Here is a 24,798-nt window from a genome sequence, read left to right on the forward strand (position 1 = left end):
CCCCAATTTTCCAACATGTTGTAAAGATTTACCGACCAACTGGGGCGGACGGACCTAATCCGATCATGTGTAGAGCATTTTCATCGGACCAAGTGCCACGCATGCTCAGATCAAATTCCTACATCAAAGCTTTTGGCTACTAGCCTGAATGTAGTCCCATCGTAACGAAATTACGTCATCACGTTCTGAAAGATCTGATTTTTCGCCAACTTGGCCCGACCGTGTGTATGCAACAGTTTCGGACACAATCCGTCGGACAAAATCCGACGGATTTGGTTGGCAAAATCTCCGACCGTGTGTACGTGGGCTAAGAGGTTCCACACAGCCTGGATCTTTACTAAACTGGACTTATAGGATGCTCACAATCTAGTTCATATTCACCACTTCCATACCACTGAACGTCATACCGGGGACCCTGGCAATCTCTATGACCTTCGGAGGCCGGGAACAAAGTTAGAACGTCACGTCCGGCCTCGGCAGATGTAAACATTGCCATTTTTTTGGGCTTTCCATCTTGTCTTTTTTTTTTTTTTTTTTTTTTTTAGGCTTTCCAGCCTAGAGGCAAGATGTGGGGACGTAAAGAGGACCTGACATGACCTATTTCTATTACAAGGGATGTATACATGGCTTGTAACAGGAATAACAGTGATACATTTTTATTTTTTTACGGAAAGTGTAAAAATAAATACATTTTAATAAAAGTAACAATTAAAAAATAAATTTAAAAACAAAAAATTAAAAACACAAATTAAAATATTAAAGTGCCCCTGTACCCTCGTGTTTGCACGCAGAAGCGAACGCATACGTAGGTTGACGTTCAAACCACACATGTAACAAACGTTAACGCGAAAGCAATAATTCTGGCATTAGACCTCCTCAGTAACTCTAAACTGGTAACCTGTAAAAAAAATTCAAGCGTCACCCTTGGAGATTTTTAAGTACAGAAATTTAGCGCAATTCCACCATCATGAGCAATTTTAAAGCATGACATATTAGGTATCTATTTACTTGGCGTAACAACATCTTTCACATTATACAAAAAAAAAATTGGGCTAACTTTACTGTTTTGTTTCTTTTAATTCATGAAAGTGTTTTTTTTTCCCCAAAAAATAGTGTTTGAAAAATTGTTGCGCAATTACTGTGTGACAAAAAATATTGCAATGCCTGCCATTTTATTCCCTAGGGTCTCTGCTAAAATATATATATCACGTTCGGGGATTCCGAAGAATTTCTCTAGCAAAAAAATGATGATCTTTACATGTAGGAGAGGAATGCCAGAATTGGCCCGGTATGGAAGTGGTTAAAGAAGGGGGTGAATGCAATGTTGCCAGCCTACCAGATTGAAATTTATGGACACTCAAAATTTACTGGCACAGCCAGGTTTTTACTGCCATTTCCAAAAGTTACAAAATTACAGTTTTAAGCGCGATTTCGCTATTTAGGCTACAAACAAGTACAATATACAATTAGCAATGTGATTTAAGGTAGATATTAGGCAAAAAACATTTCTTATTTTGTTTTCGATATAGTAAGTAGCTCAGGGGCGGGACTCAGGAGAGCGAGAAATTAGAAAGGGGCGGCACACACACACACACACATGAAATCGACTCTCACAGTGACACTGACAGCAGTACAGATGACGATGACACCTCACCGACATGAAATGTCCTCTCCCGAGTCACAGTGACAGTCTCTCTCCATGCCAGGTGGTTCCATCAGTCCACTCCAGTCCAAACAGCACTGACAGTCCCAATCCCGGCTTGTCTTGCTCTCATCCCGCAGACTCGCACAGGTTGAACCATGACATCACACGACATACTCAGGTACCTCCTCTGCCAGACCCGCCCCCTGCTGGCAGGGCCCAAACACACTGTAGCAGGCACTCAGATGGCCTGGGCCAGCTCCGGACCAGGACTTCACATGCACATTTCCGAGCATCGCAGTCATAGTTTTTACTGGCAACCTTTTCCTTTCACCGGCATTTACTGGCAGGAGAAAAGTGCCCCTTTTTTACTGGCTGCCAGAAAAAATGCTGAAGGTTGGCAACACTGGGTGATTGGAAGACACATTTTAGACTCTAGTCCTAGACTTGTAAATGTGAATAACCCTTATAAGTCCAAAGTCCTTATTGTTCTGTATTGTTACAGCAAGCAGGTCAAAGGGCATGCAACTCGTTTCAGGGGGCCACACAACCTACCCTCATCAGAGCTGGGGGGAAAATGTAAAACAACACAGATAAAAAAATGATAATAAAGCATATCATTGTTGGTTGTTATTTTGAAAATTTCCTCCAGCCCCGATGAATGGGGATGGTGTGGACCCTGAAATGAGTTGGCTATCTTTTGCCCTGCCTGTTGTAACCAGATGAACAGTAAAGTCTTTGGACTACTAAAGATTTTTCATCTGGCACGCTCTTTAGCCTATTACATTTGGATTTCTCAGCCCAGGTGAATGTCCTCTCCTGGGGGATCTGTATTTGTGGTGACCTGCTGAATACAGACCATATGGGTTCAAATAATTACTTAATTACTTATGGATATTTTATAGATAGGCAACTCCTATCCTCATATTGATTAGCGGTTCCAAATTAATAATAACTACTGCAGTAGGGAACAGACACAAAAGATACACTCAGCATCTTTCCAAATAACCGTTCTCCTTTATTATGACGCATTTAATGTTTTTTATACGCATGATTACGTAGGTATCACATTAATATTACAATTGTACTTTTATGGTAACAAGGGGCGCTACATAGGCAGGCTAATTCTAATCAGGACTCGAAAGAATGCAAAACATGTACTGAAAACATTATTAGTGCCGTGTGCACAGTGAGGGCATTGTGCAATATATACAAAACTGAATACTATTATATACAGAACTTACAAATTTCCATTACAGTCTCCTCTCTTTTGATCAATATTTTGATCACTAACCATACCTGCTATCACCTTTAACCTGGAACCTCCACACGCTTAGGTGGAGGTAGTCCTGGCCAAAGAGGCAAAAACTCCATTGTGGAGAAAATAATAGCTGAGCATCTTTTTTCATTACAAAATGACTTTTCATTGTGAAAAACAAATAATTGATAAGACATATTTACAGAGTACCGGCTGTACACTCCTGTGGCCAGAATGGCCTTCTAGCTTAATTGCTGGTATGCCGACTTATCATCACATGTAAACACAGACAATTCTACATACAATGGAAGAGGTACAAAAGACAAATATGACTTCAACATGGCTAAACTACTTTTCAAATATATATATATATATCCCTTACAATTAAAGTAATTGAATCAAAAAGTACCCTAGACTGTGATGGCAAGAGGGAAACAAATCAAACACAGAGATTTATTTAATTTAGTCATTTTTGAAGTGTCTGGTGTGGATCCAGGTGACTTTCCCTTCAAGTTTTGCAAAACTGTACATGAAATAGATGCTGTATTGAGTCTCCAAACATTTCCCCTAATATATAAATGTCTCTTAACAATCCACAAGTCACCTGGCTTTAGTTTTAGATCCTTCCAAACTTTTAGGATCTGGAATTGGGAAGAAAACACATAAATGAGTTGGTCAAAAACCTTAAAAGATCAGCAACATTCTCTCTGTGAGATCCGAATGGAGGACTTCAGCTGCTGAGACAAAATATAAGCAAGCGAGTAACACACTCCCAACCCAAATCCCATAGTGAGAGAGTCCAACATCCACTTAGGGGCAAAAGTTTTCTAGTTTCTTACTCTACTTTGTTTACTACGTTGTAGACAGTAGGGGGTGTAAAAAAATAAAACCTAAAAACTTCTAATAAGGACTCTCCTATAAAAATGATTTCCTCTGTAGATTCTGGGACTCTGTACTTACAAACTACTTCTGATAACACTTTTTACTGTGGCCTTTGCAGTAGCATTTGCCACTGGACATTCAGAAAACATGTCCATACAGACAAAATACATACTCGTAACATCCTGACTTGGGCATCTGGAAGGGATGTTCAGCTTTTGGTAACACCTTTGGTAACAGGTAAAACAAGAAGTGGTATGTTATAAAAAAAAAACAACTGTGGAGAACCCTGGCTCTATCCCACGCTCATTTACTAAGGCAGCCATAACTGCTTGTGACTGATGACACGGTCCATGTGTCAAGCTAAAGGGAAAAGAGTGTCTGGCAGACATAAATGATCACCTTTTCCAAAGTCTTGTTTCGTAAGAAGTTGCCCTCTTCACCACTTGTTCTTCTCGTTCTGGGGTCCTTAAAGTTGAATTATTAATCCCAGCTATACTGGGCCAGAACTAGGGTGGAATCTGTGAGTTGCACAGACCCAGCAAGTCTCCGGGGCTGTAAATGAAACATCCTTAGAGTCGCCTGGTCTGCTTCCATGTGTGAGTTTTACTGTTAGTATGGCTGCCTCAGCAATAATCTGGAAGGCTGAAAACAGCCAATCAAATTAACTTGGCATGCTTGATTGGTTTACCCGCCGAAGTAAAAACAAAATTCTGGCCCTTCAAATGGAACCAAAAGCTCTTTATATTTCAACTACCTATATAAATATATACTCTTTTTTATAGCTCACAGGCTTTGCTAAAACATGGAGCTCTGCTTCTTGAGCTGGGGAAAAAGGATTCAATGACTGAATGCAGAGTATACTTCTGGGTGATAAACTGCATCCTCAGTATAAAACCGGGAATAACACTACAAAAAAGTAAATACTCGGGTCTTCAGGGAGTGTGTCCTGCACTGGGCTCACAGCAGCTGATTCCCACGTCATCAATGTAACACGTGTGGTTTTTCTTTGTCTTCAGCCTCCTCCAATAGAGGCAATAAGGTGGCTGAATTCAAATGTACACATTTTTCATTGTTAGATTTGTACATAAACAAACAAAACAAATTCAGATTTTAAACCTTTCATTAGACAAACGTTTAGTTAGATGTATATTTGCTGCGCAGAATGTCGGACCATTCAAAATTAAATATTTGACCAAAATAATGTCTGTAACTTTGTCTAAAAGCTACAGCCCTGATATATCGGGGTGAGCCCTTCATTACTGGGTCCAGCTTGCATAAATATAACAATGGCTTGTTTTCTATCACGCTGTTTGTGTAAGAACTCCAGGTTCATGTTTCAAAAAGACAACTTTTTCCTGGCAATACTATAATAAATGATAACAATACAATGTGGTCATGCAGAGATGCCCATAACTCCAAAATATTATTCTACTTATACCCACTGCACTTACAAGGAAAAGGGGCACATCATTTCACAATCCACACATTCTGCTTTGGATTTAAAAAATAAAAATACATAAAAACAAAGCGCTTAGCCACATCAAAAACTATAAAACAACTGGCTGCAGGCGGCATCTATGCTAACAGGGTGTGTGGACTTGATGTGATGGGTCTGTTATATTTACATGTTATTATTACTCTCACATCATGGACCGCACATCAAGTTATTATCAGACTTTAAGATTTCATTTTTGTAGAGAAAACTTCTTATGTATCCCATCCATCTTGGCTTTGTTAAACATTATGGCAGCTGTATTCAAATGAACAACCTCATCTTAATCTTTTTTTTTCTTTCCACTCAATAAATATAAAATTACAAAATTGTTATCTTAATCTGAACTAATTCCTTTTTTACCAATTTCCCCATTAACCTGGATTTCATTTCCAACCAAAGGTTGTCTAAACCAGTTTCAATATATCTATATTTATTAATAAAATTGTTAAACTCATATTAGAAATTAATACTCATATGCTAATTTCAATATCACACACATATATACAGTGGTGTGAAAAAGTGTTTGCCCCCTTCCTCATTTCCTGTTCCTTTGCATGTTTGTCACACTTAAGTGTTTCGGAACATCAAACCAATTTAAACAATAGTCAAGGACAACACAGGTAAACACAAAATGCAATTTGTAAATGAAGCTGTTTATTATTAAAGGTGAAAAAAAAATCCAAACCATCATGGCCCTGTGTGAAAAAGTGATTGCCCCCTAAACCTAATAACTGGTTGGGCCACCCTTAGCAGCAACAACTGCAACCAAGCGTTTGCGATAACGTGCAATGAGGCTTTTACAGCGTCCTGGAGGAATTTTGGCCCACTCATCTTTGCAGAATTGTCCTAATTCAGTTACATTAGAGGGTTTTCGAGCATGAACGGCCTTTTTAAGATCATACCACAACATATCAATAGGATTCAGGTCAGGACTTTGGCTAGGCCACTCCAAAGTCTTCATTTTGTTTTTCTTCAGCCATTCGGTGGTGGACTTGCTGGTGTGTTTAGGATCATTGTCCTGCTGCAGAACCCAAGTTGGTTTCAGCTTGAGTACACGAACAGATGGTCGGACATTCTCCTTCAGGATCTCTTGGTAGACAGCAGAATTCATAGTTCCTTTTATCACGGCAAGTCTTCCAGGTCCTGAAGCAGCAAAACAGCCCCAGACCATCACACTACCACCACCATATTTTACTGTTGGTATAATGTTCTTTTTATGAAATGCAGTGTTCCTTCTACGCCAGATATACTTGGACACACACCTTCCAAAGAGTTCCACTTTTGTCTCATCGGTCCACAGAATGTTGTCCCAAAAGTCTTGGGGATCATCAAGATGTGTTGTGGAGAAATTGAGACGAGCTTTGATGTTCTTTTTGCTCAGCAGTGGTTTTCTCCTTGGAACTCTGCCATGCAGGCCATTTTTGCCCAGTCTTTTCCTGATGGTGGAGGCATGAACGCTGACCTTAACTGAGGCAAGTGAGGCCTGCAGTTCCTTGGACGTTGTTGTGGGGTCTTTTGTGACCTCTTGGATGAGTCGTCGCTGCGCTCTTGGGGTAATTTTGGGCGGCCGGCCACTCCTGGGAAGGTTCACCACTGTTCCATGTCTTCGCCATTTGTGGATAATGGCTCTCACTGTGGTTCGCTGGATTCCCAAAGCTTTGGAAATGGCTTTATAACCCTTTCCAGACTGATAGATCTCAATTACTTTCTTTCTCAATTGTTCCTGAATTTCTTTGGGTCTCGGCATGATGTGTAGCTTTTAAGGATCTTCTGGTGGACCTTACTGTGTCAAGCAGCTCCTATTTAAGTGATGCCTTGATTGTGAACAGGTGTGGCAATAATCAGGCCTGGGTGTGGCTAGAGAAATTGAACTCAGGTGTGGACAACCACAGTTATAGTATGTTTTAACAAGGGGGGCAATCACTTTTTCACACAGGGCCATGATGGTTTGGATTTTTTTTCACCTTTAATAATAAACACCTTCATTTACAAATTGCATTTTGTGTTTACTTGTGTTGTCCTTGACTATTGTTTAAATTGGTTTGATGTTCCGAAACACTTAAGTGTGACAAACATGCAAAGGAACAGGAAATGAGGAAGGGGGCAAACACTTTTTCACACCACTGTATATGCACAGATAAATGTCCTTAAAGGGGGACATATTACTTAATTTTACTTAATTTTCCTTTTTTAAATGCACTGTTTCCACTATCAAAGGATATTCAATTTGTGTAAGACACGGTTAAATGTAACCTTCATTTTACCATGTTTGGAAAACAGATTCAAAAATAATTGTGATCACATTGTTTATCATTAGATTCGTTAACCCGGCATGTTTTGTTATAAATGTTTTGTCTAAAAAAACTGAAATTGGCATGGTGTCCTTCCAGCTTATCACCAACATCTCATCCCAGCTACATTCTTTCAGGAGAGCACAAAGGAGGGGGTGACATCTGCGTACATGACACACACAAGCGATAGAAATAAAGGTTCCAGCATTCACAAATATACACCAATATCTCTCTAAAATCGCTTACATTTTTCCCATTTGTACACAACACATGCATATAATTCTCTCACTTTCTTTTAACTTTTTTAATTTCCCTGCTTAATTTCTGCATTCTTTATTTTGTTCTGATATCCTTTGCATCCAATGTATTGTAATACCATACTTCACATACTGTACCTTCTATGATCAGACGGGCAGCCATAGTGCTCATCCCATCTTCCCTCTCTGACAACATATAAAGCATTCTGTTTTAACTCTCATTACTGTTTCTTGACTTTACTAGTTGTAGTGCCTGACCCCAAATTCATCCCACAACATAACATCAAAATTTCCTATTCTGTCTAGTGTTATTTGTCACCCTTGATCCATCCTGCTCACATACATAACTGTTTCTCTGCATGATCTCTAGTCCCTGTGGACTTTGGTGGTAACCCAGTTACCCATTGTGGATCCCTGTCCACTTTAACCATAAATCTAGGGGCTCAGTATAGGCAGAACCGCACCTTCGGTTCATATATAGCGCTCCTCTTGCGCTGGGCATTTTTGAGGGTCTCTTACCCTTCATTCCCTTACTTAATTTAATGCCCATAATGACTGGCCAGTCTTCTCTATGTGTGCCCTTTACCCTCTTGCCTCTAAACTACTTTATCTAGAAGATGTACTACATATACCTGTGAACAGCACTATTCTTCCCTTTCTCTATAACACTCCGCTGGACAGTAGACAGTGACAACATAACATATAACCGCCAATCAATACAGTTTGATTAAGGGGAGTAAAATAGGCACCCTTTGTCCTGAAAATGCCTTACCGATCAAGGAAGTCTGATAACTCAAATGTAAGCAAAAGGCTTACCTCAGCCGGCTGATTATCAGAAATTCCTGGATCGTCTCAAGCTCCTCGTTTCGGATACTCAGGGTCACCTGGGAACCCCTCCTCGGCAAAGCTCGCCACCTGAAATTTATATTTTATAGATAGGCAATTCCTATCCTCATATTGATTAGTGGTTCCAAATTAATAAGAACTACTGCAGTAGGGAACCGACACAAAAGATACGCTCAGCATCTTTCCAAATAACTGTTCTCCTTTATTATGATGCATTTAATGGTTTTTATGCACATGCTTATGTAGGTATCACATTAATATTACAATTGTACTTTTGTGGTAACAAGGGACGTAACATAGGCAGGCTAATTCTAATCAGGACTCGAAAGAATGCAAAACATGTACTGACAACATTATTAGTGCCGTGTGCACAGTGAGGGCATTGTGCAATACATACAAAACAGAATACAATTATACACAGAACTTACAAATTTCCATTACAGTCACCTGAGAAAAACCATGTACAGTGCCCCTCTACTAATCCCCTTCAATTTTTTTTAATCTATCAAGTTAGTCTTGTTTTAAACCTAAAAAGTCCCAATGATGTAATAACATTTTGTTTTACTTTAATATTGTTTTGCCAATGATCGCCCATCAATCCACTCAATATGATATACAACACTTGCTATATATATATATATATTTCCTGAAAGGCTCCATGGCAGCATACGTGCGGGTAGCCCCGCCTCCACGATTACCCAATAGGACCCAACTCCCATAAATCTTTGCTCCTGGCCACTATCAGTGTTCCTTTTTTGTCCTCCCCAGTAGGACCAGATGGTTTCTTTCCTGGAAATAAAACTTCACGACGATCGATTGGCTGATTGACTGAGAAATTTTCCTCCGATAGGCCCTGACTGTTAAGCAGGGTATGGAGAGTATTTGCAGAGTAGCGCTGAAGAAAGGATTTCCTACCTGAGTGCGCACGGTCTGTGTCCCGTTGTTATGGGTGACCATTATCTGCTGGAGGTATGGCGTGTGTGTTCCAGTCCGTTCGGCCAGGTGATCGTTGGTGGAGTGGTGAGCCTTTTATCTATCCATGGCAGCATTGTATTTGTGTGTATTTCTTTTGTTTGTCTTGCGGTCTCCTCCATGCCGTTTGCGTTCGCTTCCGCGTTCCAGCAAACCTCTCTCCTACTTCCGGGTTATGCAGGCGTTCTGCGCATGTGCGAACCCGGTATGAGACCGAGGCTTGGTTCCCGCGCATGCGCGCGAGCGCCTCGCGTCTGACGTCGGCGATGACGTCACGGGCGCCAAATTTAAAAGGCTTTGGAAGCTGTCAGAACCCTGGGAATGTTTGCAGTGGTCGCAGCGACTTCCCGGGGCTGTCAGCGCGGCGGTTTAAGGTAAGAGCGTGTCCCTTAGGCTGGGGAAATGCTTTTTAAAAAAAAAAAAAAAAAAAAATGTGTGTTTTATTTTTCTCTTTAGTTGCAGTGTTTCTTAAACTGTGGGTTTATTGTGAATATGGACGCCTTACTGCCTCCTAGTGGCCAGCCCGCTCATGTTAGGTAGGTCTTTAGTATTTATGCTTTTTATATATTGGAGAGAGTGTTTGGCATAGGTAGGATTGACTGTATATCCTTTTCTCTCTCTGTCTGTTTTACCCTTACAGCCCTTCTGGGTCTGATCCACAACCTAACACTTCTAGACGCAGTGGATCATCAAGATCACACCGCCATAAATCCTCCTCAAGATCTAGCCAGCATAGGTCAAGATCTGAACAGCATAATAAGAATTATTCTCACCCCCCTGCTGCTCACTCCAGCAAGCGTACGGAAAAATCATGCTGGGGGTGCAGGATGCCTGTTCCTTCGGACGTATCCTTATGCGATCATTGCTTCTCCAAAGCTGCAGATGAAAGGGATGATGCAGACCAGCGTTTGGAGTCATTAGTAAGACGGGTTGTGAAGGAGTCTCTGCAGGAGAGGGACGCTCTACAGCTGTGTGAATCCCCGTCAGAATTATTGGCTCCTCCACCTGGAGAGAACCCATTGCAGGAGACATGGGAATCCTCTCAGCCAAGCCGCCTATCTGCTCCCATCTCAGATAGTGAATCTGACTGTGAGGATCCTGGTTTAGGTTTTGACTATGGACTGGTGCCTTCATTGGTCAAAGCAGTGAGAGAGGCTCTGAAGTGGGAAGACCCTGTTACTTCCCCACCAAAGCAGAGAAAGTTCTTTAAACAGCTCAATAAGGAGCGACAATTTTTTCCCTTCCTTTCAGAGTTGGGTGACATTATTACCGAGGAATGGAGCAAGGTGGATAAAAAGGGTTCCATGCAGTCAAAAATCCTGAAATTATATCCCTTTAAAGAAGAGGATGTGAAGCACCTGGAGTCAGCACCACTGGTGGATGCAGCGCTCATGCGTTTGGTGAGATATGTAACCCTACCCTTAGAGGATACGGTATCCTTTAAAGATCCTTTGGAAAGGCGGATCGATTCAGACCTTAAGAGGATATATCTGACTTCTGGAATGGCTTGCAAACCAGTGCTTGCAATGGCAGCGGTATCCAAGGCCATAGAATCCTGGGCTGATTCTGTAGAGGAATTCCTGAGGGGTATTTCTATTGAATCAGCAAAAGACTCCCCTATTCAAGAAATCAGGATGGCGTCTGCCTTTTTGGGGGAGGCATCTATTGATGTTATCCGCCTGATATCTCGGGATATGTTAGCAGCAGTCTCAGCTCGCCGTGCGTTATGGCTCCGTCCATGGCTGGCGGATCCAGCATCCAAACAGGCCTGGTGCCGTATTCCCTTTGAGGGGTCATCTTTGTTTGGTAACAAGCTGGATACTGCCATATCCCGGGCTACAGGTGGGAAATCTGGGTTTCTTCCCCAGGACAGACGTCTTCAAAATCAAAGGCGTCCATTTCCTAGAAGACAAGGCCCTGATCGTGCCAGGGAGGCGCGGAGCTATAGACCTGGTCGAGAATTCTCAAGGTCATGGAGATCCAGGCAATCTTCTTTCAAAAATACCTCAAAAGGGGGTTCGTCCGGCAAGCAGGATTCCGCGAAATCCTTTTGAAATTGGGCCCGCTCAAACTTGTCAGGTGGGGGCTCGTCTTCTCCACTTCAGGCATGTTTGGGCGGCCTCAATTCGGGATTTTTGGACTGTAAAAACAATTTCCTCAGGTCACAAGTGGGGTTTTATCAGCACCCCAAAGCTAAGATTTATTCCCACAAATCTTCCAGAATCAAAAGAGAAGAAACAAGTCCTATTGACCTACGTGAACTCTTTACTGGATCAAGGCGCAGCCGTTCCCGTTCCAGAAGAAGAACGTGGAGAGGGCATGTATTCCCCTTTGTTTCTGGTTCAAAAGAAAAATGGCACATGGAGGCCGGTAATAGATTTGACCCATCTCAATTCCTTCATTCGCAAAGAGAAGTTCAAGATGGAATCTCTGCTTACCATCCAGCAGTCCGTGTATCTGGGGGACTGGATGATATCAGTCGATTTGAAGGATGCTTACTTCCATGTTCCCGTGGCAAAGGAGTTTCAACAATACCTCCGCTTTGCAGTAGGCATTCAACATCTTCAATTTACATGTCTTCCCTTTGGGTTAACAACGTCCCCACGGGTCTTCTCCAAAGTTCTTTTGGCAGTTGTGGCCTTTCTCAGAGTCAAAGGTGTTCGTCTCCATCACTATCTCGACGACCTTCTTCTGCTATCCCAGAACAAAGATCAGCTCTTGGAGCACAAAGACCTAGTCATCTCCACTCTACAGGAGTTCGGGTGGCTTCTGAACTTAGAAAAGAGTCACCTAGATCCAACTCAGTCTCTTGTTTTCCTAGGGGCGCAGTTCAACACAGCAGAAGGTACTATCGCCCTTCCAGAAGAGAAGGTTGGAGTCATACGAGACAGGATTCATGCAGCCCTTGCAGCATCCCATCTCTCGGCTCTCCAATGTCTGAGGGTGATTGGCACAATGTCAGCCACCATTCCCATGGTAAAGTGGGCCCAGTGGCACACTCGTCCCTTTCAGAAGGGGTTTCTACAACAGTGGGACTTATCCAGCCAGACACAGCGCATATTCCTCACTCCAGCCATGAGGACGTCTCTTCTTTGGTGGCTACAGGGGAAGAACCTGCGCAACCACCATTCAATCATTCCCATCTCATGGGTCACGGTAACTTCAGATGCCAGCAACCGAGGATGGGGCGCTCACTGCCTTTCGGAGGTCGCTCAGGGCAGGTGGACGTTTCCATCACAGAGAGTCGTCTCCAATGTTCTGGAGCTAAGAGCGGCCTTCCAGGCGCTTCGGTCATTCCATCATCTGACAGCGAATGCCTCGGTCATGCTAAGGTTGGACAACACAACCGCGGTGGCTTACGTAAAGAAGCAAGGGGGAACTCGCAGCTGGTCCCTGTTACAGGAGACGGAGCCAATAATGAATTGGGCTCAGAAGAATTTTTCCAACCTTTCTGCAGTCTACATCCCAGGGGTGCAGAATGTTCAGGCGGACTTCCTATCGCGTGTCGAGTTGGACAACAACGAGTGGTCTCTACACCGGGAAGTATTCGATTGGCTCCTGACCTTAGGATTGTCCCTGGAAGTCGACTTGTTCGCTTCCCCGTGCAATCGGAAGCTTCCGAAATATTACTCAAGGTTCAGGGATCCCCAGGCATATGGGATAGATGCCCTCACAGAACATTGGAAGTTTCAGACAGCTTACGCCTTCCCTCCAGTTCCGGTGATCCTGCAATTCCTTCGGAGACTCAGGTCAGAGAAGGCGGAGATTCTCGCAGTAATTCCTTTCTGGCCCAACAGACCTTGGTTCCCTCTACTGCTGCTCCTCAGTTATCAAGAGCCAGTTCCCCTGCCTCTCAGGTCGGATTTGCTATCTCAAGGCACAAGGTTACATCCATGCCCATCATGTCTGAACCTCAAGGTATGGTTTTTGAGAGGGAAAGGCTAGAAGCTCTTGGTTGTCCGGAAGAGGTCATCCCAACCCTTCTCAATTCCAGACGCGGGAGTACTAATAGGGTATATGAGCGTATATGGTCCAAGTTTTCGGCCCATATGTCCTCCAGAGAAAATTCTTGCAGTTCTCCAACAATACAAGACATACTAAGCTTTCTTCAAACAGGCCTTGATTTACCTCTAGCTATCAGTTCATTGAGAGTCCAAGTATCGGCTATTTCAGCCTTTACGGGTATTTCCTGGGCAAACCATGCACTGGTACAACAATTCTTCAAGGGAGCTACTAGGCTCAGACCCCAAAGAAAACCAAGGTTTCCTAAATGGGACCTCCCTTTAGTGCTGGATTTTCTCTCAAACCTTGGAAAGGATTCTACGGAGCCTCTGTCCATAAGGGATCTCACTCTCAAGACCATCTTCTTGGTAGCTATAACCTCAGCCAAGAGAGTTTCTGAGATTAGGAATCTAGGTTCGGAAGAACCCTTTCTGACTTTCTTTCCAGATAGGGCAGTATTGATTCCCATGTTGGGATCGCATCCCAAAGTAACCTCGGTCTTCCATGAGAATCAGGAAATTGTGCTTCCCACTTTCAAAAACTCAGAGAGTCAGGATGTTCATCCTCTGGACGTAGGACACGCGCTGAAACAATATTTGGAAGTCACAGCTCCCTTTAGACAAACAAAATTTCTTTTTGTTCTCCCTCATGGCAAGAATAAAGGATTGCAAGCTTCGGCTAGATCTATCTCTACCTGGATCATTCAGATCATTCAGAGGGCGTACAGAGCAAAGGGCTTGGCTCCTCCTGAGGCATTAACAGCTCATTCAACACGGAGTATTTCAACATCGTGGGCAGCTTCTCGCCATGTGGCGCCTGAAGTTATTTGCAGAGCGGCCTCTTGGTCTTCTATTAATACCTTTGTTTCTCATTACTGTGTAGAGCCAGCGGCTCTGTCTTCTGTTAATTTTGGTTTGCAAGTTTTGTCGGTTGACAATGCTAAATAAACTTTTGTTCTTTGCTCGACATTTTGCCCACCCGGGTGTGTTTGGCGAGTTATTTCCCACACGTATGCTGCCATGGAGCCTTTCAGGAAAACGGAAAATTTATATCAAATACTTACCGTAATTTTCCTTTCCTGATAGGCTCCATGGCAGCAGGAGTTCCCTCCCAAATGTCTGGAGTCGGCTAGTTACGGAACACTGATAGTGGCCAGGAGCAAAGATTTATGGGAGTTGGGTCCTATTGGGTAATCGTGGAGGCGGGGCTACCCGCACGTATGCTGCCATGGAGCCTATCAGGAAAGGAAAATTACGGTAAGTATTTGATATAAATTTTCCGTTATATATATATATATATATATATATATATATATATATATATATATATATATATATATATATCAAAACCTACATATATTTGGGGTCCCTGTGCTTGGAATAATAAAGGGGAACATAATCTATTTACAAAATATGTTGTTCATTATTTAAACTAAAACTATTTTTTTAATTTTTTTTTTCCATTTTTCAGAATTAAAAAAAAATTTTTTTTTGAGTTTGGCATTTCTGAAAACTTTTTGCCACTTAAAGGCTTTATAGATGCATAAAAATCCATAAAATTCTATATATGTAAAAATGATGGTAAGAAAAATAGTAGAGCTATTTTGAAGTTAACCAAAGAATACCGAAACGTCTACCTTTGGTCTGTGGGTCACAAGGACCCCTAGCCAAGTACAACTATGAGCCCCTGACATGTTTATATTTTTATGAGACATTTTTTAGTCATCAAAAAATGGCACAGAAATACAAAAAGTGTCAACTTTCACAATATATTCAACATGATGTCTGAATCAACCTCAAATGATAATAAGACCTCATGAGTGCCTCCATAAGGTCCTTGTTCCTCAGGCTGTAGATCAGAGGATTCAGCAATGGGTTAATGAGGGCAGATATGACGGTAAACAGTTTATTTAAATTGACCATATTGCTGGAGGAGGGAATCAAGTAAATAAAAATTAAGGAGCCATAAAAGATGAAGACCACGGTGAGGTGTGATGAGCAGGTGGAGAAGGCTTTCCTCTTTCCAGTCTTGCTACGGATTCTAAGGATGGTACCGAAAATATACACATAAGGAAGAAAGGTCAAAAGAATGGCTCCTAATCCAAAACTAGGACCTACTAAGAATATTACCACCATGTTTATGAAGGAATCAGTACATGAAATTTGAATCAAGTGTGGAAGGTCGCACAAGAAGTTGTGGATGGAAGTTTTTCTGCAGAAGGACAATCTAAGCAAAAATAAAGTATGAACCAAAGAGATAGAACATCCTACAAACCAGACCAGAGAGGCCATACGAGCACAGACCCTCCAGGACATAATTAGTTTGTAATGTAGGGGGTGGCAGATGGCAATGTAGCGGTCGTAGGACATAGCCGAGAGCAAGAAAAGTTCTGAGTCAGCAAAGGAGAGGTAGAAAAAGGCTTGGGATATACAGGCAGGAATGGATATTGAATGTATTTTTGTGACCAAATCAAAGAGCATCCTTGGTGCCGTCACTGATGAATAAGAAATGTCCATAAATGCCAGGTTGGCAAGAAAAAAATACATTGGGTTGTGCAGATGGTAGTCAGTGAGGACCAAGAAAAATATAAGAAGGTTTGTGATCAGAGTCATCAGATAGATCAGAAGGAAGAGCACAAAAAGTACATTCATGGTCAGTGGATGGTCTGATAGACCCACAAGAGTAAGAGATGTAATCTCTGTCATATTCCTCATAATATAAATGTTTCCTTTGTTTAAATTACTGAATATAAAACAGTAATACAATTTTGGATCTGAGGGTTTAATAATTGGAAAACCTGTCTGTGGTGTTCACACATTCTACTCAGATTTACAGTCAAGCATTTCTACCAGCTAATGATTTAGTCTTATATAAAATGTTGGAAGTCCTTCAGGACAGTCTGCTGTGTTGTAAAAACACAAACCTGAAGGCTTATTACAGGTCTCCTAAGATATAATTGGTAACACCTCGAGAGCACCTTTTTTCTATAATTGAGTACAGTCTTTAACAATTAAATTTAAAATCCACTGTGAGTATTTTTTATCATTTTATCTCCTCTATTACTTATTCGTTAGTGGACAGAGTGACCTAAAACACTACAAAAGGAACATTGCTTTTCTTTTAGCTTCCATCATTTTGTAGTTACATTTTTAAAAGGGCTGTCAATTTAAAACTTTTTTGGATTGCAGAAATTAGCTATAACTCTTAGCTTTAGGTGGGGGAAACATTGTCCAGGGCCTCCACAGTTTGGTAGCCAAACTGGCCGAAATACAGAAACACAAGATACAGGTAGGGTTCTTACCAAAAATCATTAGCGCTGTAGCCCTTAGGTTTGGGTGCCTAAAAATTGGCCAGTGGCACTATAATTTGACACCAGCTTCAAAAAGCCTTAAAAGAGAAGTATACCCAAAGCTCGTTTGGCTGTACGTTTTCTGTGATCCAGCTGACCATTCGCTTTCCACTCCGCCGGACCTCTGGTTGTGACCATGGCACATTTAAAGACTCTGTCTGATCAACCGTGCATTACCATCAGCTGTGCATGTCCCCGGCTCAGCTCCTGACTACTCTGCTGTCTTTACCCTTCTGATCAACCATGTATGACCCCAGCTCTGGCTCCTGACCACGCTGTCATCTCTTATTCTCCTGGCCATCCATTTATGACCTCAGCCCAGATCCTGACCTCAATGACACCACTCCAGTTCCTTCCTCATTGGCCATATCCTGCACCAATTTCACCTACTGTGGGTGTCAGAACTCTGCCAGCTGCAGGTGCTTCACCTGATCTCCCACAGTGTGCCTTGTATTTTGCTGGGGTCCTCACCATCCTGTGTTAAAATGACCCAAATAATAACCTCCTGGAGGACCTACCAGTGGATTATTCTATTGACACCCCTGTTCCTTTGAGCCTTACACTCACTGTCTTCATTTCCAGGGATTCTTGTACCATAGCTGCAAGGGAAGCCCTTTCATCACCTTGACCTCCAAACAGGTGCATGACAGCAATTATTTATATGTATCATACCTGGATGATGCCCCTGGATGCTGGAAATCACTGAAGTAGACATCATTGCTCCAGGGATCCCCACTTGCTTCTGGGTCCCCTGATGAGTCCTCCACCTAATGCAGTGTGAACACAAGGGGTCAGCCACTCAGCATGGGTGCCATTCAGAGAATACAATGCACTCACTGATTGGGCAAGGTGGAGAGGTGGAGTGGTTATGTCACAGTCTCCATCTCTTCCAATCAAAGTATGCTTTGCAGTCATTAAGAAAAAAGCAAAGCATTCTCTGAATGGTGCGTATGATGAACAGTACCTGGAAGCTAATGGAGATTACTGTAATAGTGGAGTAGAGGCGGTGCCTACTTTAGTGATTTCCAGCTTCCAAGACCTTCAGACTGTATTTATATTGGTCCAAGTTTGACCAGTGTAAGTATGTAAACTTATCCATACCTGAAATTCTTCTTTAGGTCTTGTTAAATGTCTTTTGAGATTTATTTTAAAACACCTTTGTAGCTTGAGAGTCCTCTTTATATGAACAAGAGACTACAGTTAAAATATCTTCTGATCATAAATCTACAGAAATATTATTTTTAATTTCATGGCTATCAGTCATAGTACAAAACAATTCAATCCTGATCACCACCATACCAGTGTCCTGATCACCGTCATACCAGTGTCCTGATCACCGTCATACCAGTGTCCTGATCACCGCCATACCAGTGTCCTGATCACCGCCATACCAGTGTCCTGATCACCCCCATACCAGTGTCCTGATCACCCCCATACCAGTGTCCTGATCACCGCCATACCAGTGTCCCGATCACCGCCATACCAGTGTCCCGATCACCGCCATACCAGTGTCCTGATCACCGTCATACCAGTGTCCTGATCACCGTCATACCAGTGTCCCGATCACCCCCATACCAGTGTCCCGATCACCGCCATACCAGTGTCCTGATCACTGTCATACCAGTGTCCTGATCACCGCCATACCAGTGTCCTGATCACCGTCATACCAGTGTCCTGATCACCGCCATACCAGTGTCATGATCACCCCCATACCAGTGTCCTGATCACCGCCATACCAGTGTCCTGATCACCGTCATACCAGTGTCCTGATCACCGCCATACCATTGTCCTGATCACCGCCATACCAGTGTCCTGATCACCACCATACCAGTGTCCTGATCACCATCATACCAGTGTCCTGATCACCCCATACCAGTGTCCTGATCACCGCCATACCATTGTCCTGATCACCGCCATACCAGTGTCCTGATCACCCCCATACCAGTGTCCTGATCACCGCCATACCAGTGTCCTGTTCACCGTCATACCAGTGTCCTGATCACCGCCATACCAGTATCCTGATCACCGTCATACCAGTGTCCTGATCACCGCCATACCAGTATCCTGATCACCGTCATACCAGTGTCCTGATCACCGCCATACCAGTGTCCTGATCCCCGCCATACCATTGTCCTGATCACCGCCATACCAGTGTCCTGATCACCCCCATACCAGTGTCCTGATCACCGCCATACCAGTGTCCTGATCACCGTCATACCAGTGTCCTGATCACCGCCATACCAGTATCCTGATCACCGTCATACCAGTGTCCTGATCACCGCCATACCAGTGTCCTGATCACCGCCATACCAGTGTCCTGATCACCCCCATACCAGTGTCCTGATCACCGCCATACCAGTGTCCTGATCACCGTCATACCAGTGTCCTGATCACCGCCATACCATTGTCCTGATCACCGCCATACCAGTGTCCTGATCACCGTCATACCAGTGTCCTGATCACCGCCATACCAGTGTCCTGATCACCGTCATACCAGTGTCCTGATCACCCCATACCAGTGTCCTGATCACCGCCATACCATTGTCCTGATCACCGCCATACCAGTGTCCTGATCACCCCCATACCAGTGTCCTGATCCCCGCCATACCATTGTCCTGATCACCGCCATACCAGTGTCCTGATCACCCCCATACCAGTGTCCTGATCACCGCCATACCAGTGTCCTGATCACTGTCATACCAGTGTCCTGATCACCGCCATACCAGTATCCTGATTACCGTCATACCAGTGTCCTGATCACCGCCATACCAGTGTCCTGATCACCCCCATACCAGTGTCCTGATCCCCGCCATACCATTGTCCTGATCACCGCCATACCAGTGTCCTGATCACCCCCATACCAGTGTCCTGATCACCGTCATACCAGTGTCCTGATCACCGCCATACCAGTATCCTGATCACCGTCATACCAGTGTCCTGATCACCGCCATACCAGTGTCCTGATCACCGCCATACCAGTGTCCTGATCACCCCCATACCAGTGTCCTGATCACCGCCATACCAGTGTCCTGATCACCGTCATACCAGTGTCCTGATCACCGCCATACCAGTATCCTGATCACTGTCATACCAGTGTCCTGATCACCGCCATACCAGTGTCCTGATCACCGCCATACCAGTGTCCTGATCACCCCCATACCAGTGTCCTGATCACCGTCATACCAGTGTCCTGATCACCGTAATACCAGTGTCCTGATCACCGTCATACCAGTGTCCTGATCACTGTCATACCAGTGTCCTGATCACCGCCATACCAGTGTCCTGATCACCCCCATACCAGTGTCTCGATCACCACCATACCAGTGTCCTGATTACTGCCATACCAAAATCCTGATCACCGCCATACCAGTGTCCTGATTACTGCCATACCAAAATCCTGATCACCGCCATACCAGTGTCCTGATCACCACCATACCAGTGTCCTGATCACCGTCATACCAGTGTCCTGATCACCGTAATACCAATGTCCTGATCACCACCATACCAGTGTCCTGATCACCGCCATACCAGTGTCCTGATCACTGCCATACCAGTGTCCTGATCACCGTCATACCAGTGTCCTGATCACCGTAATACCAGTGTCCTGATCACCGCCATACCAGTGTCCTGATCACCGTCATACCAGTGTCCTGATCACCATAATACCAGTGTCCTGATCACCACCATACCAGTCTCCTGATCACTGCCATACCAATGTCTCGATCACCACCATACCAGTGTCCTGATTACTGCCATACCAAAATCCTGATCACCGCCATACCAGTGTCCTGATCACCACCATACCAGTGTCCTGATCACCACCATACCAGACCATACCATACCATTAATAATAAAGTAGTACCCCTTGGGTAAAGGATTCAGATCTTCCCCGCACTAAAAAATCCCCCAAGCCCATTATGAACCGAATGGGAAGAAAATCTTACCACATGTTCATTGAATATGATGAGAATGTTGAAGGATCATTATGATTTAGAAAACAAAAAAACTTGATGCTGAAATACAAGGTATACAGAATAAACTCCATCCATTCCGGGAGACGGATATTTCCATCTCATCAGAAGAAGAAATAAAAATATATGTGGATGAATATAACAAATCACTCATACAAAACAAAGATAAAAAATTAGCAAAAAACTCAGTAGCCTTTAAGATGGGAAAGGCTTTACAAATGGAATGCAACAAACAGAGGTAATTTCAACAGATTTAGGCAAACCAACGATGGGAATGCCTCTGACACTTCAACATCCTCATCCTTTCGCTCTCAAACTAATCATACACATCGGGGGTTTCCTCCCCACACCCATAATATGGGACCAACTGTCCCCCCACAAGAACACTCAGATATGAGTCGCAACCAATCATCTAAAAGGAAAACACCCCCTATATCTGATGGGGAGGACATTGTTCCTACCCCCCAGACATGCAAGGCAGACTGCAATTCAGCGGTGTAGCCTCAGGAGCAACTCCCAAGCAACCTAGATCATCAAATTTTTGGCACCAGCCTCCAAAGACAAAGTCCCTACGACCCCCAAACCACCACCCCATGTAGCACAGAGCCATATAGATCAATTCTTCACCCGTCCCACATAAAACCAGCTAGTACACTTGATGTGATTAATCTTACTTCACAAACTTTCACTGATACGGAATTAGAGATCCTGGGTCTTGGACTTAACTTTTGCCCCACATGGGATATTGATCATTTTGAAGTTGTGAAAGATATCAATTTGTTCACCAGAAAGCTAAACTTCAAAACTTTCTGGCATAATCAGACTAACAAAATAGAAACGAACCCTGAGGTTAAATGGTCCCGCATGGACTACAAAATGTTAAAAATCTTAACACAACTGGAAAGGGAAGGCGGCGTTTGGGAAGATCCTGAAATTATGCACTGAATGCTAACTGACATAGAGGATAATGAACCCTCAGGGTTCATACCACCTGAATATAAAAGTAAATCACTCAAATTTCCACCCTTCTCTAATCCAAATCTCAAATTATTTGTGGATCGCACAACTCATGACATTCGAAAAATGAATATCACCCCAACAAAATCTAACAACGCACACTCAAAGAGCAGCCTTGAATCAAATCAAAAAAAGAGAGGACATAATTATTAAATCATTGGACAAGGGGGGCAACCTGGTCATTCAAACCACTGAGGGCTATACCACCATGTGTTACAAGATCCTGGAGAACTCCTCTTGGTATCGTCGGATTTCTCCCTTTAGAATCCACGATTACCAACGGGATTTCTTCAGGATCATAGATGGAGCTTTTTCAAAAAATCTTATTTCCAAAAACACACAAGAATTCTTAAAAGTTCAACACCCCATTACGCCCACTTTTTATGCTTTGCCTAAAACCCACAAATCCCTATCTTTACCTCCAGGCAGGCCCATCATTTCAGGGGTAGGTTGTCTTACCCAACAAGCAAGGTCTTTACTAGACGATTATCTACGTCCCCATGTAGAAAGCTTACCCACATATCTAAAAGATACCATTCATGTCCTGACTGCCTTGGAAGGTTTATTTGTACCCTCCAATACCATTCTTGCTTCCATAGTTGTTGAGGCCCTATATTCCAGCATTCCCCATGATAAAGGGATCACAGTTATTTAAAAATTTCTTAAATGAAAGAGATCTTGATACCATCCCCTACAATGCATTCATTTTAGAAATGTTGCATTTTATCTTGACCCACAATGCTTTCACCTTCGATGGCTCCCACTACCTCCAGGTACAGGGAGTGGCGATGGGGACCAAGTGTGCCCCATCCTACGCAAACCTGTACCTGGGGTGGTGGGAGCATGAGGTCTCTTCCTCAGATGATTCCTCGATATACCTTTGCCACACCTTAGTGTAATCACCGCCATACCAGTGTCTTGATCACTGCCATACCAGTGTCCTGATCACCGCCATACCAGTGTCATGATCACCGCCATACCAGTGTCATGATCACCGCCATACCAGTGTCCTGATCAACGCCATACCAGTGTCCTGATCACCGCCATACCAGTGTCCCGATCACCGCCATACCAGTGTCCCGATCACCGCCATACCAGTGTCCCGATCACCACCATACCAGTGTCCCGATCACCGCCATACCAGTGTCCTTATCACCACTTTCATACAGCTTTCCTGTAAGCCTTGTTTGACGCCTACAAAGTCCAAATGATTTAATAAAACATTTTCTTTAATATTGTAAGGAATGTGTTGCCAATGACCACCCATCAATCCATTTGCAAACAACACATTGCACACTTACTTATCAACCATACAGTACTGATATACAGTATACAGTATATCAACACTTACACATGTTTGTGGTCCCTGTACTTGGGATAAAAAGGAGAAAATAATTAAGTGAAAATATGGGGAATAGCATTATTTAATGCAAAATGTATTGTTTATTATTCGAATAAATGCAACATCTTTTCAAATTGTTTTCCATTTGTCAGCTTTGTTCTAGTTAAAGGCCTTATAGATGCATTAAAATCTTTGTAAAAAAAACTATGGTAGCCAAAATAGTCATTTTTGAGGTTAATCAACGCATACTGAAACGGCTACATTTGCTCTGTTGGTTACAATGACCCCTGGTCATGCAAGTGTTCGTACAAATACAAGCTCCTGTCATGTTTATATTTTATGAAAAGCATTACTGGAGTTTTTAGTCAACTGAAAATGGCACAGAAATACAAAAAAGTAATAATTTTCCAATTATATTTTCATAATGATGCCTGGATTAACCTTAAGCGATAATAAAACCTCATAAGTGCCTCCATAAGGTCCTTGTTCCTCAGGCTGTAGATCAGAGGATTCAGCAATGGGCTAATGAGGGAAGATATGACTGTAAACAGTTTATTTAAACTGACCATATCGCTAGAGGAGGGAACAAAGTAAATAAAAATTAAAGCGCCATAAAAGCTGGAGACCACCGTAATATGTGATGTGCAGGTGGAGAATGCTTTCTTCTTTCCAGTCTTGCTATGGATTCTAAGGATGGTACTGAAAATATAGACATAGGGAAGAAATGTTAATAGAATCACACCAAATGCAACACCAATACCTACTATGAATAGGACCACCATGTTTATGAAGGTGTCAGTACATGTAATTTGATATAGGTGTGGAAGATCACAAAAGAAGTTGTGGATGGAAGATGTTCTGCAGAAGGACAACCTGAGCAAAAGTAAAGTATGAACCAAAGAGATAGAACATCCTCCAACCCAGACCAGAGAGGCCATACGAACACAGACCCTCCAAGACATAATTAGTTTATAATGTAGAGGGTGGCAGATGGCAATGTAGCGGTCGTAGGACATAGCCGAGAGCAATAACGTTTCTGAGATAGTAAAGGAAAGATAGAAGAAGACTTGGGCTATACAGGCAGGAATGGATATTGATCGTCTTTTTATGACCAAATCAAAGAGCATCCTTGGTGCCGTCACTGAGGGATTGGACATGTCCAGAAATGCCAAGTTGGCAAGAAAAAAATACATTGGGTTGTGCAGATGGTAGTCAATGATGACCAAGAAAAAAATAAGAAGGTTTGTGATCAGAGTCATCAGATAGATCAGAAGGAAGAGCAGAAATAATACATTCATGGTCAGTGGATGGTCTGATAGACCCACAAGAGTAAGAGATGTAACCATTGTAAGATTCCTCATTTACGTTTTTTTTCTATGTTTAAACTTATAACTATAACTCAGAATTTTAACTATGGATCAAAGAATTGAATAATTGGAAAACACGCACAGTGTGACTACACTTTATGCTCAGA

The 24,798-nt window shown here is 42.9% G+C and overlaps 2 protein-coding genes across 2 annotated transcripts; both read right to left on the reverse strand.

Annotated features, from left to right (window-relative positions):
• Positions 1-14,943: 14,943 nt before the first annotated feature.
• LOC143958028 (olfactory receptor 1J2-like) lies at positions 14,944-18,269 on the reverse strand. The gene has a single exon (XM_077467474.1). The coding sequence runs from the start codon at positions 16,357-16,359 to the stop codon at positions 15,418-15,420; it is 942 nt and encodes a 313-aa protein (XP_077323600.1). The 5' UTR covers positions 16,360-18,269; the 3' UTR covers positions 14,944-15,417.
• Positions 18,270-21,553: 3,284 nt separating this feature from the next.
• On the reverse strand, positions 21,554-24,798 carry LOC143958029 (olfactory receptor 2A12-like). The gene has a single exon (XM_077467476.1). The coding sequence runs from the start codon at positions 24,683-24,685 to the stop codon at positions 23,744-23,746; it is 942 nt and encodes a 313-aa protein (XP_077323602.1). The 5' UTR covers positions 24,686-24,798; the 3' UTR covers positions 21,554-23,743.

The sequence above is a fragment of the Lithobates pipiens genome, unplaced genomic scaffold, assembly GCF_037356315.1.
Source record: "Lithobates pipiens isolate NorthernLeopardFrog02 unplaced genomic scaffold, aLitPip1_a1.2 Scaffold_56, whole genome shotgun sequence".
In the NCBI taxonomy this organism is placed as follows: Eukaryota; Metazoa; Chordata; class Amphibia; order Anura; family Ranidae; genus Lithobates; species Lithobates pipiens.